Source organism: Mus caroli, unplaced genomic scaffold (genome assembly GCF_978045245.1).
Source record: "Mus caroli unplaced genomic scaffold, Mus_caroli_1 scaffold_4, whole genome shotgun sequence".
NCBI classification, from domain to species: Eukaryota; Metazoa; Chordata; class Mammalia; order Rodentia; family Muridae; genus Mus; species Mus caroli.
This window is the reverse complement of record NW_028227259.1, coordinates 147966295-147984195: the sequence shown is the minus strand read 5'-3', so window position 1 is coordinate 147984195 and position 17901 is coordinate 147966295. Positions and strand designations below refer to the sequence as shown.

General features: G+C 47.0%; 1 protein-coding gene across 1 annotated transcript; it reads right to left on the bottom strand.

Annotated features, from left to right (window-relative positions):
- Positions 1–516: 516 nt before the first annotated feature.
- Positions 517–17829, bottom strand: Kdelr2 (KDEL endoplasmic reticulum protein retention receptor 2). The gene is made up of 5 exons (XM_021162462.2): positions 17595–17829; positions 9181–9281; positions 4804–4962; positions 2982–3234; positions 517–827 (listed from the first exon to the last, which is right to left on the bottom strand). Exons 1-5 carry the CDS (start codon positions 17683–17685, stop codon positions 793–795), a joined length of 639 nt encoding a protein of 212 aa, XP_021018121.1. The 5' UTR covers positions 17686–17829; the 3' UTR covers positions 517–792.
- Between the last annotated feature and the right edge of the window lie 72 nt (positions 17830–17901).

Below are 17901 nucleotides of genomic sequence, written 5' to 3'. Positions count from 1 at the left end.
TGAGTCCTCTATCCAAAACAGCCATCACCCCCAGCCCTCTCCGTGGCTCAGACCCTCTGGGTGTGGCAGCTCTCAGCACCCTCAGATAACCTCGAGCTGCCACACCCCAGCGGGGGAAGGGTGAGCATCAGCTGAGTTTCTGCTGGGACCCTTCAAGTTTTGGTATAAAACCTTAGGACTTTCTAGTCATCCTCCTGAACCTGACATGTAGTGTGACATCTGAGGAAGGGTGTCCAGGACAATGAGGACTCTTTTGGACAGAAACACCAATGGAACACAGTGTCTCAGATTTCAAACAAACACAACTTATCTTTTTGGCAAAAAAAAAAAAAAAAAGAAAAAAAAAGAAAGAAAATAAATAGCATGGAAATTTGACAGATGTTTGGATAATCTACCAAGTGTCAAGGAGTATAATTTCATTGTAGACACAAAGAATTGACCACCTCAACAAATTCTCAAAAAATAAAAAAAGGCTTGTACTTATTGTGCACAAAATCGTCACTTTTGGAAACTGTCCCAATTCATCTACATACTGAATTTATTAACACAGCATTAAGTTTCTTTGTGTAAAAAAATCTTTGTACATAGTAATAAAAAAGATAAGGCAGGATGCAGTAGACAGAAGCCTCCTGGTCTCTTCCTCTGCATCCTCGAAGAGCCACCAGTGAGCGGCTGCCGCAGGAGAAGCCTCCTCTGCTTCTGCGCACTGAGCATCCCGAGCCTTCGCCTTCGCCATGGTGAGACCCTGTCCGAGCACCCTGAAGGGCAGAGGCTGCTGCTGGTCTTTGGCACTTACGCTGGCAGGCTGAGCTTCTTTCCCTTGAGTACTGCGATTCGACAGATAGAACAAACAAGAGGTTAGCATGTGGGCCAGCTCAGTCTCTTTCCCTGGTCCTTGCTTCATACACACGCCCAAGTACAGGAGGTAACAGAAAAGCACACGGCCAGACTAGTCGGGAGTGGCGCACACCTTTAGTCCCAGCACTCGGGAGGCAGAGGCAGGAGGGTCTCTGACTTTGAGGCCAGCCTGGTTTATAGAGTAAGTTTCAAGTCAACCAGGGCTACACAGAGGAAGCCTGTCTTAAGCCACCCCCACCAAAACAAACAAACAAAAAACAAACAAACAAACAAACAACAAAGCTAAGCAAAAGCACAACTGGCGTGTTTGAATTTGCTTGGCCCAGGGAGTGGCACTATTAGAATATGTGACCCTGTTGGAGTAGGTGTGTCACTGTGGGATTTAAAACCCTCATCCTAGCTGCCTAGAAGTCAGTCTTCTCTTAGTGGCCTTCAGATGAAGATGTAGAACTCTCAGCTCCTCCCACCTGGATGCTGCTATGCCTTGGTGATAGTGGACTGAGCCTCTGAACCTATAAGTCAGCCCCAGTTAAACGTTGTCCTTAGAAGAGTTGCCTTGGTCATGGTGTGCTCACAGCAATAAAACCCTAATTAAGACAACAACCAAATTCATAGCTGCTCTTTTTTGCTGTTTTTTTTTTTGGGGGGGGGGGTGGGGGAGAGGGTGGGCATGGGAAGGAGTGCCTCACCCTTTGTGTGTGCAAGTCAGGACAGTCTAGGATGGTGGTCCTTGTCCTGCACCTTGTGTGAGGCCGGCTCTCTTTCCTTGGTGCTCACTGCTGGGCATGCCAGGCTAGCTGCTGGGACTCTCCTGTCTCCAGCTGCTGTCTTGTGGCAGGTAGCCTCCCATCACAGATGTGCACTGCTGTGCCTGGTTGTCCAGCATCCCCACTCAGGCCCACACACTTGCACAGCAAACATTCTGCCCACTGAGTCACTGGGCCATGGAGCCATGGCACCAACTCTGTTCTTGCCTTTTTGTTTTTGAGACCGTCTTGCTATGTAACCCAGACTGGCCTCAAATTCAAAATCCTTCTACGCCAGCGTCCTGAATACTGTGATTATATGTATATGTGCCAACCTGTCCATCAAAGCTATTGCTATGATGCCCTAGTACCCCGATAGTTTATAGAAGACTGTCTTGACATCTTTAGACATTAAGACACATAAGACAGTAAATCAGCACTCAGGAGGCAGAGCAGCAACAGTATGAGACTTAGACTAGCCTGTGCTCATAGTGAGACTCTGTCTCAAGAAAAAACAAAGCAAAACAGAAAACAAACCTAAGATACTATGTCCTGGCACGGAGCAGGCCCACCACTAGGCACCTGGCTGTGTGGCTAAGGGTCCAAGGCTAGGTCTGAGCTCAGCTCTGCAGGAGTCTGCCTGCATCCGTCAGATGTGCATCTTTCTTTTCTGAACAAGGACCACAAAGTTTTCAGCTAGTAATCTGTATGTCTTATATTTACACAAATGTGCAAATACACAAATATCAGGGTGCTGAGCTGGCCACTGGGTTTCCATAGCAGCAACTAGAAACCCTGAGTACCAGCAGACAGTCTGAGAAAGTAAAGGTACAACTGCAAAGCTCTGTGTTGGTTCCATTTACTGACATGAAGGAGAGGGGCAGGCTACAGACTCACATGCAGTGTCCCACAGATCTGTGAGTGCAGATACCTCAAACTGTTTAATGAGGCACTTACTGCAACTGAGTGGTAAGAGCTTTGATGGCTGTCAGAAATCTTAGCCCTGACTGAATCTTGGAGGTTTTTGTTCATTTTGTTTGGAGAAAGGGGCTCATGCAGGGGGCACTCAAGTTAGCCTCAAAGTGGAAATGTACCTAGGAATGACCGTGAATTCCTGTCTCCACCTCCCAGTGCTTTGATCACCATGCCTGGTGTTCTGTAGTGCTGAGGATTAAACCCAGGGTATGGAGCACACTAGACAAGCATGCTACCAACCGAGCTACCAGCTTGATGAGCATAATTTATACAATGAAAACATACCGCTGAGAGCATTAAAGCAAAATGCTCTTGTGGTTTACCACAGCACCAAGAAGGGAACAGGGCAGGCAAGCCCCTGACATACCCTGAACTACGAAGTGCAGGCTGGAGCTGACATACCTTTTGTAATGTACAAGTAGAAGAAGTCGCAGTAGAGAATGGTCTGGACGACACCAGCCACCACAGCAATGAGATCAAAGAAGCCCTCGAAGTAGAAGCGCCAGATCCAGTTGACCAGGTACAGAGCGCGGTAGAGGCCCAGGAAGAAGAGGTAGTGGGTGGTGATGGTCTCAGCCTCGCCAGTCTTGCTGATCATAAAGAGCTGTGGAAGGATGGCCACGGACTCCAGGTAGATGGAGAAGGTCCATAAGATCTGAAAAGCAGGAGGCTGGCTTCAGCTGGGAGGAGCAACCAGCTACCACATACAACACAGAATGGCAGACACCATGCAAGAGGCTGCATGAGCTGGGGAAGCTGGGGACTGTCATGATCTGTCTACCATGAATCCACATGGAAGATGTTCCTGAATGGCTTGTCCAGACCCAGAGTCCCCAACCCATTCTACTTCCTGCTGACTCTCCACCAGGCAACTGTATTCTTCACTATAGATGGCTCTGCCTTAAACTCTTCAACTTTCTGACAATATGAAATCAATGCACACTCACTAGAGCGCATACTTACTTTCCCCGTTTGGGCTGGTGGGATATACTATGATGCTGGGCAGCAGCCATGAGCTGCAGAGTCCAGTCACCCACAGTGCATTGCCTGCACCACTGGGAAACAACAGTCTACAATGCACTGGGTTGGTAAGCTAACCATATTAAACTTTTCAACTAACAAGTCTATCAATAAATGGATACACCCACATCAGAAGTTAAGGAGCCTCTGCATTGTGTGTGTGTGGTGTCTGTGAGGTATGTGTGAGTGTGTGGTGTCTGTGTGTGCGTGAGTGTGTGGTGTCTGTGAGTGTGGGGTGTGTGTGTGTGTGTGAGTGTGTGGTGTCTGTGAGTGTGTGGTGTCTGTGTGTGTGTGGTGTCTGTGTGTGTGGTATGTGTCTGTGTGCGAGTGTGTGGTGTCTGTGAGTGTGGAGTGTGTGTGTGCAAGTGTGTGTACTTATACATGTGCTCATGCTGGAGAATAACTTCAGGTGTTATTTTTTAGAAGCCATCCAACTATTCTTTTTTTTTTAATATTTTTTATTACGTATTTTCCTCATTTACATTTCCAATGCTATCCCAAAAGTCCCCCATACACTCCCCCCACTCCCCTACCCACCCACTCCCACTTTTTGGCCCTGGCATTCCCCTGTACTGGGGCATATAAAGTTTGCAAGTCCAATGGGCCTCTCTTTCCATTGATGGCCGACTAGGCCATCTTTTGATACATATGCAGCTAGAGTCACCAACTATTCTTTTTAAAAACAGGTCTCATTAGCCATGAGCTCTCCAGTGAGCCCCAGTGACCACCATCTCTGCCTCCCCAACACTTGGATTATGTACACCCCTGTGTCCATTCATGTGGGCTCTGGAGAGGGAACTCAGGTGTTCAACACTTTGCTAACAGGTTATCTCCAGAGCCTTCTCACCCCACTTTCTTTTACCGAGACAAGGTCTTAGTAGCACACACTGGCCTCAAACTCACTATGAGGTTGACCTTGAACTCCTAATCCTTTGCCTCTACTTCTCGAGGTTGGGAGGACAGGCTTGTACCACAGCACCAGGCTGAACCTGGAGAAACATCCAGCAGTGAGCTTACAGCAGACACCCAAGCACCGGGTGGCTTCATTTCCATCTACCAATCTATTTACAACAGTGGACACTGTACCAGACGTCTGTCCAATAGCAAAACCAAAACAAAAGCAAGCCAACAAGAGTCCACTCCTGACAATAGGTCTTTTTTACGCAGGGAACCAGATGTGACCACTAAATGACCCTTAACCAACCTCAAGAGGAGAGAAGTCATGATTGACTAGAAATGAAAGGCCTCCAACAGGAACCACCAGGAACTCCACTCGGAAGGTATCGTGATTTCCATCATAGGTGGCCTTAAACTTCATGTAGATCAGGTACACCGTGGCATAGGAGCAGGCAATGTAGATAAGCTAGACGGAGGAGAGACACCGAGTTAGGAGCACAGTGCGGCTGTTCCTAACACTGTTGTTATCACCTACACAGTCAGCTTTACACACACACACACACACACACACACATTCACGTTTGGCTAAAGTATACTTTGTGGGGTCACAAAGCCACCACCCTCAGGACACAGGCATCCTTAGGTCACTATCACCCTGAATCCTACCCCGCTGCCTCTGTATTAAGCCCTCAAGGCTCGTTTTGCCTTTTCTAGAGAGCCACGTGAGTGAAGTGGAACAACCCCCGTCACTATACGTTAGTAATTTCTCCCTTTTTAGAGCTCAAAAAGGAATTTCTATTTATGTATGTGTACATGTGCGCATGTACCCATAGAGTCCAGAAGAGGACATCAGATCCCTTGAAACTGAACTTACAACCTGTTGTAAGCTGCCAAATGTGGGTGCTTGGATTTGTACTCTAGGCCTCACAATTGATCAGCAAGCATCCGTATCCACTGAGCCGAATCTCTGGCCCGTCTCCTCCTCTGTGCTGAGCAGAGGACTAAGGCAAAGGCGTATCACAATCTGTTTATTCACTCACCAGTTAAAGAGAGGAGTCCTCTCTATCTCCTGTTGGTAGGTGGTCAGCAGCAGCTATGAACATGTTATAGCCTTTGTGTGAATGTAAGTTTCATGTTCCTTGCATTTATACCTAGGAGCAGGTTGGCTGGATCAAATATTAAGCATATATCTTAAAACTATAAGAAACTTTCAAAGAAACAGGCTTCTCATCTCCTTTTTTTTTTTATTTATTCATTTATTTTATGTGAGTACATCACTGTCTTTTGACACACCAGAAGAGGGCATCAGATCTCATTACAGATGGTTGTGAGCCACCATGTGGTTGCTGGGATTTGAATTCAGGACCTCTGGAAGAGCAGTCAGTGCTCTTAATTGCTGAGCCATCTCTCCAGCCCTCTAATCTCCTCTTGAGCTAGGGGAAAAAGTGAATGCAAAGTTCGTGCACCTTGGACTCCGTCCAAGCTAGCTGTTCTGTAAGGATAAGCACTGTAATCCAAGTTAAATTCTGCCACCGTGGCTTTTACTCAAACTGCATTGCTTTGTTTATGGCCAGAAAGACGGCTCAGGGGCCAGGCCTAGCGACTAGGGTCCAATCTTTGGGACAGATATGCTGAAAAGAGAACCAACTCCTTAGGAGTGTCCTGTGTGCACTCACAGATGCACACTCAGACATAAAATAAGTGAACATATAAAAAATTTAAAACGTTGTTACTTAATAAATATTTGGATTGTTGCTATGAAATTCAGTCTGGTATTGTAACAAAGAAAAACCAAGAGTTACTTTTGTTTATTTATTTGAAGGCTATTTATTTATCTTTTTAGATGTTTTATATTTTGTGAGTGTTTGCCTATCTGGTGCCCTCCAAGGGCAGAAGGGACTGATGTTCATGGAGCTGGAGTTGTGGGTGTCAGGTCCTCTGCAAGGGCAACAAATGATGGAGCCCGCTGAGCTGTCTCCTTACTATACTTTTCAGAAGCCATCCTTCTTAGTTACTATGTATCTGTGTCTGACTGGGTAGTGTGCCTGCAGACCCGAGGTATCACATTCCCTGGAAGGGAGTTACAGGGGACATGACATGGGGGCTGAGAACTGAACTGGTGTCCATTGCAAGAGTGGCACGACAAGAAGAGCTGGTTCAGAGAATCTGGTTCAGTTCCCAGCACCCACAAGGCAGCTCCCCACTGTCTGGAACTTCAATCCCACAGGATCCAATGCCCTCTTCTGACCTCATGGGCACTGGGCACACATGTGCTATACTTACATAAACTAAGGCAAAGCACACATACACATAAGATAAGTCTTAAAAATGTTTTTTAAAAGCAGTATGAGCCGGGCGTGGTGGTGCACGCCTTTAATCCCAGCACTCGGGAGGCAGAGGCAGGCGGATTTCTGAGTTCGAGGCCAGCCTGGTCTACAAAGTGAGTTCCAGGACAGCCAGGGCTATACAGAGAAACCCTGTCTCGAAAAACCAAAAAAAAAAAAAAAAAAACCAAAAAAAAAAAAAGCAGTATGAACTTTAACATTTTAATTGATGAGGCATCTCTCCAGCTACAAATTTTATTTTTGATTTATATGTATATGTATGTGTAAATGTTTGTATGCCTGCAAAGGCCAGAAAAGGGAGTCAGAAGCCCTGGGGCTGGAATCAAAGCTGCTGTAGGTGCTGGGTACTGAACTCCTATCCTCTGTGAGCAGCAAGTGCTCTTAACTTCTGAGCCATCTCCCCAGATTCCTGAAAGCTAGTTTTGTGAAACATTTCTATTTCCAAGACAACAATTTCCAAGACAACAATTTTGTGCACACAGCAACAGGGCTGTTCAAGGACTCACAATTGAGTGAGTCCTATGCTCTTTCATCTTCAAAAGGTCACCTGGCCCTAAGGAAGAGCCTGTATTCTGAAATGATATCAGTCTGTAAAGTGCAGACAGGCAGGCTGGGATAAGAGCCACACTGTCTAGCTACTCCTCCCTAGGAAACACAACTTGAGAAACTTAATCAGGAGAACATCGGAGCAAATGACTTAATGGGAAAACGAGGTTAAACACCAAGCCCTCAAATGCTTTAAAAACCCACAATGGCGTTAAACAGTTCCCAGGCCCTTGCTCTGCACTTATATTTACAGTCAGCACAGCAGTAAACCTGTTGCTTTCAACCCTATGCGTGTAGAATGAACAGAGCGCCCCGCACGAGACCCTTCTGGACCACACCAGTCCCGGCTCACTACAGCCGGGAGCTTCCCAGGGCCCTGGCCTCGGCTGGACCTCACTTGGAAAAGAGAAGCTTTTGACCCCATCCCCAGCGCCTCACTCAGACCACAGGCAGAAACCTAGCCATTCTGTACGTATGCTCCCATCCAGGTTTGTGTTCCTGGGTGTGTGTGTATGAGCGCACGTGCACACACAGGTAGGACACAAATCAGTCTGGGTGTTTGCTTGTTTATGAGTTATTTAATTTATGTGTATGTCTGTGCAAGTATATGATGTGTGTAGGGATGCCCAACTGAAGTCACAAAAAAGCCAGATCCCCTGGAGCTGTGAGCCTCCTAATGTGTGGCTGGGAAGCCAGTTCATGTTCTCTACAGAGCAGTGTGTGCTCCTAACTGGAGTCATCTCTCCAGCTAAGGTGCTGAGACATGGGGCTCAGCACTCAGGCTAGACCAGCAGGACACTGAGCCCTCGGGATCCTCCGGTCTCTACCTCTTTAGAGACTACAAGTGGGTGCCACCATAGCCAACTTGTATGGGTGCCGGGACTCACACTGAGGCCCTCAGGCACACATGAGAAGCATTTAACAGGCTGACCTGCCTCCCAGCCCAACCTAGCCATTTTTAAGGCAGCTAATTATTTCCTGATTACTAGAGTCCAGAAGAGAATGATTACAGGTGGCTCAAACTTGCTTTTTTTCCTTAAATTTCTAAACATTTATTTGGAATATATGTTTGTGTATGTGTGTGTGGCAGCTTGGGGACAGCTTATGGGACCTGGTTCTCTACTTCCACCAAGTGAGTTCCTAGGACTGAACTCAAGTTGTCAGACTTGGCGGCAAGCCCCCTTTCAAACACTGAGCCACCTCACTGGCCCTCAAAGTTTTGTTTTGTTTTGTTTTGAGCAAAGATTGTAAGCCCAAATACTACAATGTCCACTTTAACTTATAGTTATCATGATGCTTTCAAACACAAAGTGCTGGGTAGAGGGAGCCGCAAACCAAGTTCTTAGAACAATGCTATAAACTACTTGAAGAACAGGCTCTGAATCAATCCCCAACACTATTAAATAAATAAATAAATAAATAAATAAATGAAAGAGACATGAGAGCAGAGAGGAAGGTTGGGAGATTAGAGTGATAGACATACAGATAGGAACGAACACACACACACACATACCAGCAAAATGGCTGAGTAGGTAAAAGCCCTTGCCAATTGAGCCTGACAATCTGAGTTAGGAGAAAGAAGAGAGTTTATTCCCAAAGTGTCCTCTGGCCTCCACATGGACAGACACCACAGCATGTGCAATCCTCACATACACACTCTGAAATTGGAAAAAGTTAAAAGAACAGCACACCTAGCCATCATTCTTGAAAGATTTTACATAGAAAACAAAAGCTACTATTTCCTGAGGTGTGCAGAGGTGGATAAATGCATTGGCACTGACGTCATACCGTACCTTCATAGACGTGTTGTATAAGGAAATGAAGGAAGTGAAAAGGTCCAGGTAGCGAGTCGTGAAGACCAGTGCGAACAGGAGCTGACTCTTCCCAGAGATCCCTGAGAGACAAAAGGCAAGCGTGAGTTAGGGCAGCCTGGGAAGAACTCTGGCTCCTGAGGTCATGGGATCGCCCTGGGCAGCCAGCAGACAGGGGAAGGCTCTGGAAACAACTGATTAGGCCAGAGGAAAGTAAGTTTTTCTTCCTTATAACCCTCCTTGTAGGTGCTTCTAGAATGCTCTGCTATGGTAGATGACTAGAGGAAAGCAGCCTCATTAAACTATGGCTACTACACCAAGACAGGCACCCACAAGGCTGGAGCTCCATCAGGTCATTGCTTCACTCCAGCCTCCTACCCTCTTTATTTCCTGGGCATAGGCCCAGCATAAGCCTAACACCCGAGGCTGGCTGTGCTGGCACATGCCTGAAGTCCCAACACTTGGGAAGCAGGAAGACTGAGTTCCAGGCCTGTCTGGGCTACACAGGGAGACCCTGTCTCAAAATAATACAAAATAAAATCTGATGCACCCTGATCCCACATTTTCCACCTGCAGAGCAGGGCAGTCACAGCCCACAGCTGGGGAGAACCAGAACACAGTGTCCAGCTGATCTTTCGGACACCTACATCTGCCCACATGGCTGTGGGAACTTAAAATTGTTGCAGACTGAGCAATTCATGACAAATGGAAGGTGACTGGTGTTGGAGTCTGACCGGCTCAGCTGTGGTGCACACTACAGCACCAGGCATGAACCCAGCAGAAAACTCCTCACACGCTGCTCGCTTCCGCTGTGGAACACAGCAAGTGTACATTTCTCACAGCCTCAGGTCAGTGACAGCTTACAGACTACAAGCCTGGTTATGAGCACTTTCTCAGTATGAGGAACGAGGTCCTTCATAAAAACACCTGACCAGAAAGGAGGAAAGCTGACCTTCTTCCACGCAGGGGCCTGGGCGAGCCGGGCAGCCAATCTGCTGCTGACTGCTTTGCTTGGAAAACGCGAACTTTTTTCTATCAGAGATTAATGTTCTAGAGAAGAAACGGTGAAGCAGACACTAAACCCTGGAGTGAGAACACAATGGAGAAAGACAGGAACAGCAGACAGGTCCTACAGGATGTTTGCTGGAGCCTTGAGGATTTTCCAGGTCATTTGCTATATGGTTCTTTCCAGTATTTCCAATAAGACAGGATACAGACAGGCAGTTTATTCCAATGGGGCTTTGGAGCCAGGGACATCCATATCACCTTCAGCATTCCTACACTAAAAGCCAGGGTGGTAGCTCATCCCTGTCCTCCGAGACAGGGTTGTCCAGCTAGACAACCATCACCTCCGCTGGGAGATGGAGACACCATGTCTTGGTGCTGCTGATTCCCCCGGCAGGCATTTCGTGCCAGCTGCTGCCCTGGCTTCTTCAGGGACTTTATAAGGCACACTATGGAGCTGGCTCAGCAGATGAAACACAAGTGGGAGGACCCCCAGCACCTATGTAGCCAGGCACAGCAGCAGGCATTTGTGATCACAGCACTTGAACTGAGAGATGGGGGTGGGGTAGGGGTACAGACAGGAGAATCCCTGAAAGCTCATGGGCCAGACAGCCTGACTTATGCAATGGAGAACAGTCTCAAATGAAGTGGAAGGCAGGGACACCTAAGGTGAACTCTAGTTCCTATTCTCTGCAAAACTCCACTATACACAGAATCTTTTGTGGAAGTTGTGACTTGTTCCATTTAGTATTTCCCTACTGCCCACTACACCTGACATACAGCAGGGTCCAGAGAAACACATGCTCAAAAGAAAATGTAATTCATTTTATCTTCATGTCATGGGCAGTCTCACAGTATGCTATTCTGGATAAAACTTTCAGAGAATCTGAATCCTACTGTGTCTCTAGGACTGTAAACAGATAATGTGCTCTGGGCTTGGCCCTGGGCCCTAATTTACTACCAGCTGGAGGGTGAGAGCCTCCCTGAGTGAACACGGGACAAAGGAGAAGACAGGCAGTATGTGCGGTGGGAATCCACACAGTAACTAGCATCTGGGACTCTGGGATGCTTTCAGGATGCAGCAACCATTCTCTCTAGCAAGTAGCTGCTTTTCCCTTTACCACTGAAAAGGTGTCCCATCTTCACAGAAGGAAGCAATCGCAAGCTAAAGATGGGGGCACAGGGTGGCAGGAATCTCCTGGGGGGTAAGGGTGGAATGGAATAGCTGCTACCTTATCTGTCCTTTGATGGATCTGCAGTGCTGGGCATCAGTCATTTTGTCTGTCTACCCGCAATCCTGAGGATCAAACCTAGAGCCTTATGTTAGGCAAGGTCCTTATTACTGAGCTACAATCACAGGCAATACCAACCTGATTGTGGACCAAAAAGTTCCAATGTTTGTTCCATGTAACAAGCACTCACGGGCACACTCACTGTGAGCATCCTGGTACCAAATCCATCTGACAGCTACACTCAAGAGCAAAACTTGTCAAGTGAGCATCACTCATGCTTGTCTGTCCCCAAAGGCTCAGTAAGGCTTACGAAAGCACAGGTCTCTGCACTTGAGACCACGGGACTTTCAGTGGTTAAGAGTACATCTGTTCTTCCAGAGGTCCCGAGTTCAATTCCCAGCAACCACATGGTGGCTCACAACCACCTGTCATGAGATCCAATGCCCTCTTCTGGTGTGTCTGAAGACAGTGACACTATACTCATATACATAAAATAATTAATCTTTTAAGAAAAAAAATAAACAAACGTCTTTTGGTGGGGACAAATAGCCCAGGCTGACTTTGAATCTGCTATGGAATCAAAGCTATTCTTGAACTTTTCATCCTCCTGCCTCCACCTCTCCAGGTGTTGAAATTATAGGTATGCACCGACATATCCAGCCTGGACATTCTTTTAAAGCTTTTGACCTTTTGCTGGACTCCACAACTCAATACTTAAGAACAACCTCACAGCGAGGCATGGCAGAACAAGCCTGCAATCCCAGCCTATCTGTAATTATGAAGCAGAGACAGGAAGATCAGAGTTCAAAGCTAGCTGGAACTACATGTCAGTATCTTCTGTCTCAAAAAGCCCACAAAGGGCAGGAAATGAAGCTCATTTGTAGAGTGTTTATCTAGCATGTCCAAGACTCTGGGTTAGACTCTCATCAGGAAGGGGGGGCGTGGTTTGGGAACCAGAGGGTCTAGGTTTCAAGCTTGGTTGAGGTGCAGGCTAAGGCTAGTCCTATTACATAGCACCCTGATTCTACTTTCTGCATTTGTCATACAGAGACAGATCACACTAACTTGTTGGGAATGCTGAAAAGATAAGGAGAGTACTTTATAGTACATATGCTGCTGTGAATACTTGAGAAATGACAGTCTTACTAAATACTGTTTTGCTGTTTGTTTTCGTATTAAAAAAAAAATGCCAAAAAAGAAAAAAAAAAACATGCCAATCATTCTTAAAAATTTTTCAAATGGCTAAAATGTACAGAAAGCGTGTGTCTTCTTTTTAAAAAGATTTATCTTATTACTTTTAATTATACATGTCTTTGTGGGTTGAAGGCACATGAGGGCAGGTGCCCTCAGAGACAAGAAGGCATCAGACCCAAACCTGAGTCCTCTAGAAATGCAGAAAGTTCTCAGTGACAGCCATCTCTTAAGTGACAGTGCTAGTCTCTTAAAAAGCCCTCCTAGCTCTATCTTAAGTATATTTAAGCAGGAGCTGCTTTAATGCCCCTGCCTTTAAAAGACTGTTTTATGTGTATGAGTGTCTGGCCACATGTATGTGCACACATGTGCCTGGTGCCTATGAGGGCCAGAAGCAGTCAGGGTCCCTGCAACTGGAGCTACAGATCATTGTTAGTCACCATGTAGGAGCTGGGAAGTGAATCTGAATCCGCAGGTGATCTTAACTGCTGAGCCACCTTCCAGCCATTTAATGTCCCCTTCCATTGCATTTGTATGTGTGCCCTATACATTTTTACCCTTTAAAGTAACCTTATTCTTTATAACCTGTTGTTTGAATTCATGTCTTCAAATCATCTTTCCCTGTTATGAAAACACATTTTCTTGTTCTATCCTGTTCCAGTGTGGACATAATAAAAATTATGAGACCACTGACCATTTGAATTATTTATAATTTCCTACCTAGATTTATACTTATTTCTGTAGGCTTATATTTTCTAGGTTTTACTTGTGTGTCTGCTGTGTGTGTGTGTGTGTGTGTGTGTGTGTACTCGGCAAGCAAAGGAGGGCATCAGAGCCCGTGGAGCTGGAGTTACCGGCGGTTTGAAACTCCAATGTGGGCGCTAAGAACTGAACTCTGACCTCCTGAACAGCAGCAAATAAGCTTTACCTTGAAGCCATCTCTCCAGGCTCTTTAAATTTTTGTTACAAATTCTACACAAACATCTCTTATCTACAGACAGTGCTTTGTGGCTGGAGTTGTGGCTCAGAGACAGAGTGCCCAGCACTCCAGAAAATGGGCAGAACAGCATATACATGTGATCTCAGCACTCCGAGTGGAAGCAGGAGGGTAAGAAGTTCAAGGTTATCTTTGGCTACATGACCACTCTTTTCTTCAGCAATCTTGAAACTTCTTGTTGGGAAGTCACAGGAGGTGTCCTTGGGTCCCTCCCTCGACTTCACACAAGTCACTGTCCTCATAGCTTGACAGCATGTCTGTCCTTCACACATGATTTACCCCCTCACCTGACCTGTATCTTTCTTTGTGCAACACAAAGGCTCAAACCCAGACCTCGCACGTTCTAGACAAGTGTTCTCTCACTGCAGCTTCTTTCGTACTCTCCAGAATCTTCCAAAGATGGCTCTGAGCTTCTAGTCTTCTGTGTCCACTTGCAGAATGCTGGGATTGCAGCACGCATAGCCACCCTCCTTATCACACAAGGATGGTAGCAAGGCTTGCTGCCATCTGCAGCTGAGTACTCTCAGGGCTGGGCACACAGAGGGTGGTCAGGCCATGCATGACAATAATTAGTAAGAGATTAACTAGCCCTCAAAGGATCAGAGAAAACAGCTTCTGGAAGAGTCTAGGAATGTGATGCAAAAGCTTCAAGTACAACAACAACAAGTGTTAGCACTGGGAGTAGAGAGCTACGGAAGAGCTTGCCCAGTATGCACCATGTCACGAGGTCCTAGGTTCAAGCCTCAATACCAGAGAAGAAAGAAAGGAGGAGAGAAAGAAAGGAAAGTTTTCTATTTGCTTCAAATATAAAAATCATACAGTTTGATAGGCTGTCAAGTTTGACAGGTTTACAACCAACATAACAACTAGGAGGGAAAGAGTAAATAAAGGAGGAGGCTGGAGGTCACTCATCACAGGACTCACTAGTCACTTAAACTCAGGGCAAGCCCTGACAGTGACTATCAGCCTATAGGAAGTTAGATAGAAAGCACTTCACCTAAAAACAAAGCTTTGGGATATGGATTTGGCTCAACCCGTATTTGCTTGACTTCAGTGAGACCCTGGGTTCAAACTCCAGCGCCATAAATAAGTAAATATTATAGCTGACTGTTTCAAGGGATTAGGGGAAAAAAAAAGACACCCTAAAAGAGACAACTTGACCATCAGGAACACAAGACATTCTCACTGACGTCTCCCTCTACAGTGACAACACACACAACACAAAATTTACATTCAAGCACAACCAGCTCACTGCCCCATACAAAACAGGCCCTTAAAGCCTGGCGTGGAGAAGCACACATGTAAACCTAGCTCTCAGGAGGCTGACACAGGAGGATTCTAGCTTGAGCAACACTGAGTACTCAAAAATGTAATGTCCAGCTTCCTGACTAGCCTGCCCCATCTTCCCCTTAGGGAAAAGGCCCTGTGGTTTAGGTTCTAAGCTGGTGCTGAAACCCTAAAAGGAGCTCTGCTTTTCCAACTGAAAACCCCGGCCTGGACGCCGCAGCTCAGGTTCCGGATACTTGAGAAACTCTGATCAAGTTCTTCCTCTTTCTAAAGCCTCTATAGAACTCTTAAACTTAGCGTGGAAAAACAGAGCATCTAACACAAACCAGCATTTAACTCAAAATAAATGATCTTGGTGAATTTCATTTTTGAAAGGTCAGAAAAATTGTATATAGCAGAATAAAGAAGATCTTAGGTCCAAGAGTGAGGGCGGCTTACTACTATCCAAGGCAGACCTGGGAATCACTGCTTCCTTTTCCTGGTTACTCAAAGTTCCCTTAAGAATCCTAAGTTTGTGGGGCTGCAGAGACAGCTCAGCAGTTAAGAGCACCTGCTGCTCCTGCAGACTATCCGGGCTCACTTTCCAGCGATAACATGGTGGCTCATAACCGCCTGTAACTTCATTTCCAGACCTCACCCCCTCTTCTGGAATCCAAGGGCTTCTGCACACTTTTAGTAAACTCACACAGGCACGCAAAAAATTAATAATTAAAACCCCCTCTGTTTCTTGGGGCTGGAGAGAGGGTTCAGCATTAAGGGTACTGCTCTGACAAAGGGCCTGAGTTCAGTTCAGCACATTAGGCAACTCATTAACTGTCTGTAACTCCAGATCCATGGGAGTATGATGTCTTTTTCTGGTCTCCACAGGAACCAGCACTCACACAATTAAAAATAAAATATATCTTGACTTGGCAGAAGAACATAAGAAAGAAGACAAAGAGACTTAGAGATTTAGAAAGACAGCTAAAGACTAAAAGTAGCACCCAAATCCAACAACAAAAGTGACAGAACCACGGGTATCAAATGTGCAAACTCAAACTGCTTAGGCCAAAGCAAAGGTTAATTGGAAATTCCAAATCCATTACTGCTTATGCGTCAATCCTGGCTTCATCGAAACCCTGCTAACCTGCCTAAGACTTGGTTCCCTCATCCAGTACGGGGACCGTTGACATGGTTATTTTAAGTACTGCCTGAGAGGAGCCCTATAACACTCAGCTGATTGCTTAATGCACACCTATCGCAACTGAAGCAATTAATTCACTGACATTCTGAATCACATACTCGAGGCTCCAGTCAGATCCTCTGGTTCAGTACAAGGACTTTGTGACGTCCACTTTGATGGAGCAAAGGTCTTTTGGGTTGTGCTTACTTCCTGGATCTCAACTATGTTCCAGGGAGAGATGAGACCTTCAGAGAGCAGAGTCAAAGGGGCGGTGCTACTTTAGATGAGGTGTTATTAATAAACCAGATAGGTGGCGCCTCCATCACCCAGGTCCTTTAGGACTTCTATTTTCTGCTGTCTCTGAAAAAAAATTAAATTTGAGTTTACAAAGTTATTTCATTAGGGGACATAGCATTAAGGACAGTATTTTAAGAATATATTTATTTAATCAATTAATTAATGGGTTTTTGGGGAGCAGGGGGTATTTTTGGAGACAGGGCCAGCATGTAGTCCGTTCTAATTTTGAATTCCTGAACCTCAGGCTTCCACCTCTCCAGTGCTGGGATTACAGGCAAGCACCATCACACTCGCCAAGAACTTATCTAAAACTTGTAAGATTCCTAATATTTAACGAAAGGCAGAAGTCCACAGCTATTATGTGAGGAAAGTTCACTCTACTGCCTCTCTGCAATGTAGTTTGAGGGAGGTACAGCGCCAACTCACTGGTGACGTGGAGCAAGGATACTAGCGGAGAACAGAGGCCTCAGTGGTACCCAGCGCTGGCAGTTTAAGAGAACCAGTTATTAGACTGGCCACACTCAAGGATGAAAAACTAGCTTGCTTCTCAGAGTAGCATGAAAACTATGCCAAGCAACTCACTTAAAAGATCCACATCTCTTTTCATGACGCATGAGATCCCGAACCCCAAGACTTGAGTGTAGCCTCATCAACTGTAAGCACGGGCCAGACCTGACACCATCCTGCCCCCACATCCCATCCTCTGCTTGTCCTTGAAGATAACAGAATGAATAGCAGGATGCCCCTCTTCCTCCAGCCAGCCCCACCTTCGCGGGTGGCCTGGCTGCCACGTCAGGCCCAGCTTGTCTGCGGTCCTATCCATCCTCCTCGAGCAAGTCTCCCATTGATTCCTGGGGACTCAGAGGCGCCCCCCAAAAGTCCCAAGGAGAGGGACACGCCCACTAGAGCCCCACAGATCCCGTGCTAAACTTTTCAGATGCAGCAGGACGCGGGGGCAGTTACGCCAGCGCTCGCGGAGCCAGGACGGATCAAGTTCGCGAGCGGACCAAGCGCAGAACTGGGGGGCCCAGAGCTGCGACGGACACCCCAGCCCGTGTGCACACACGGAGGGGTTTCGTAGCCCGCCGAGCAGGCCGAGATGGGTGTGTCTGGCCATCGCAAGCCCCACACAAGCCTCCCGAACGACCGAGAGCCGAATGGGTCGGTCGAATGGGCCGAACGCGCGCGCTCCTGCCCCGCGCGCCTCGCCCCGGCGGCCGCTCACCAGCACAGGAGCGCGTCTTCCAGATCTTCAGCAGTAGGATGACGATGGCCGCCAGGTGGGACAGGTCCCCAGTCAGCCGGAAGATGTTCATGGCGGCGGCGGTCGGCGCGGCACAGCGGCACCGGAGCTAGGCAGCGACTCGGGACGCGGCGACAGCAGCCCCGGAGAGAGGAAGCGGCGAAAGATGGCGGGAGCGGGCGCGACGTGGCCAGGGACGTGGCCGAACTGCCGTCGCGCGCGCGGGGCAGCCTGGGAGAGCGGGCGACCGCTGGGGCCACGCCCCCGCCACGCCCCTTAAAGGCCCAGC

Bases quoted from the DNA above. Each gene is read 5' to 3' on its own strand.
- Kdelr2 (XM_021162462.2), bottom strand. From the start codon at position 17,685: ATGAACATCTTCCGGCTGACTGGGGACCTGTCCCACCTGGCGGCCATC. The intron at 4,963-9,180 runs GTACGGTATGAC...TCCTCCGTCTAG, and splicing joins TATACAACACGTCTATGAAG to CTTATCTACATTGCCTGCTC. The intron at 3,235-4,803 runs GTTGGTTAAGGG...CCTGCTTTTCAG, and splicing joins ATGACTTCTCTCCTCTTGAG to ATCTTATGGACCTTCTCCAT.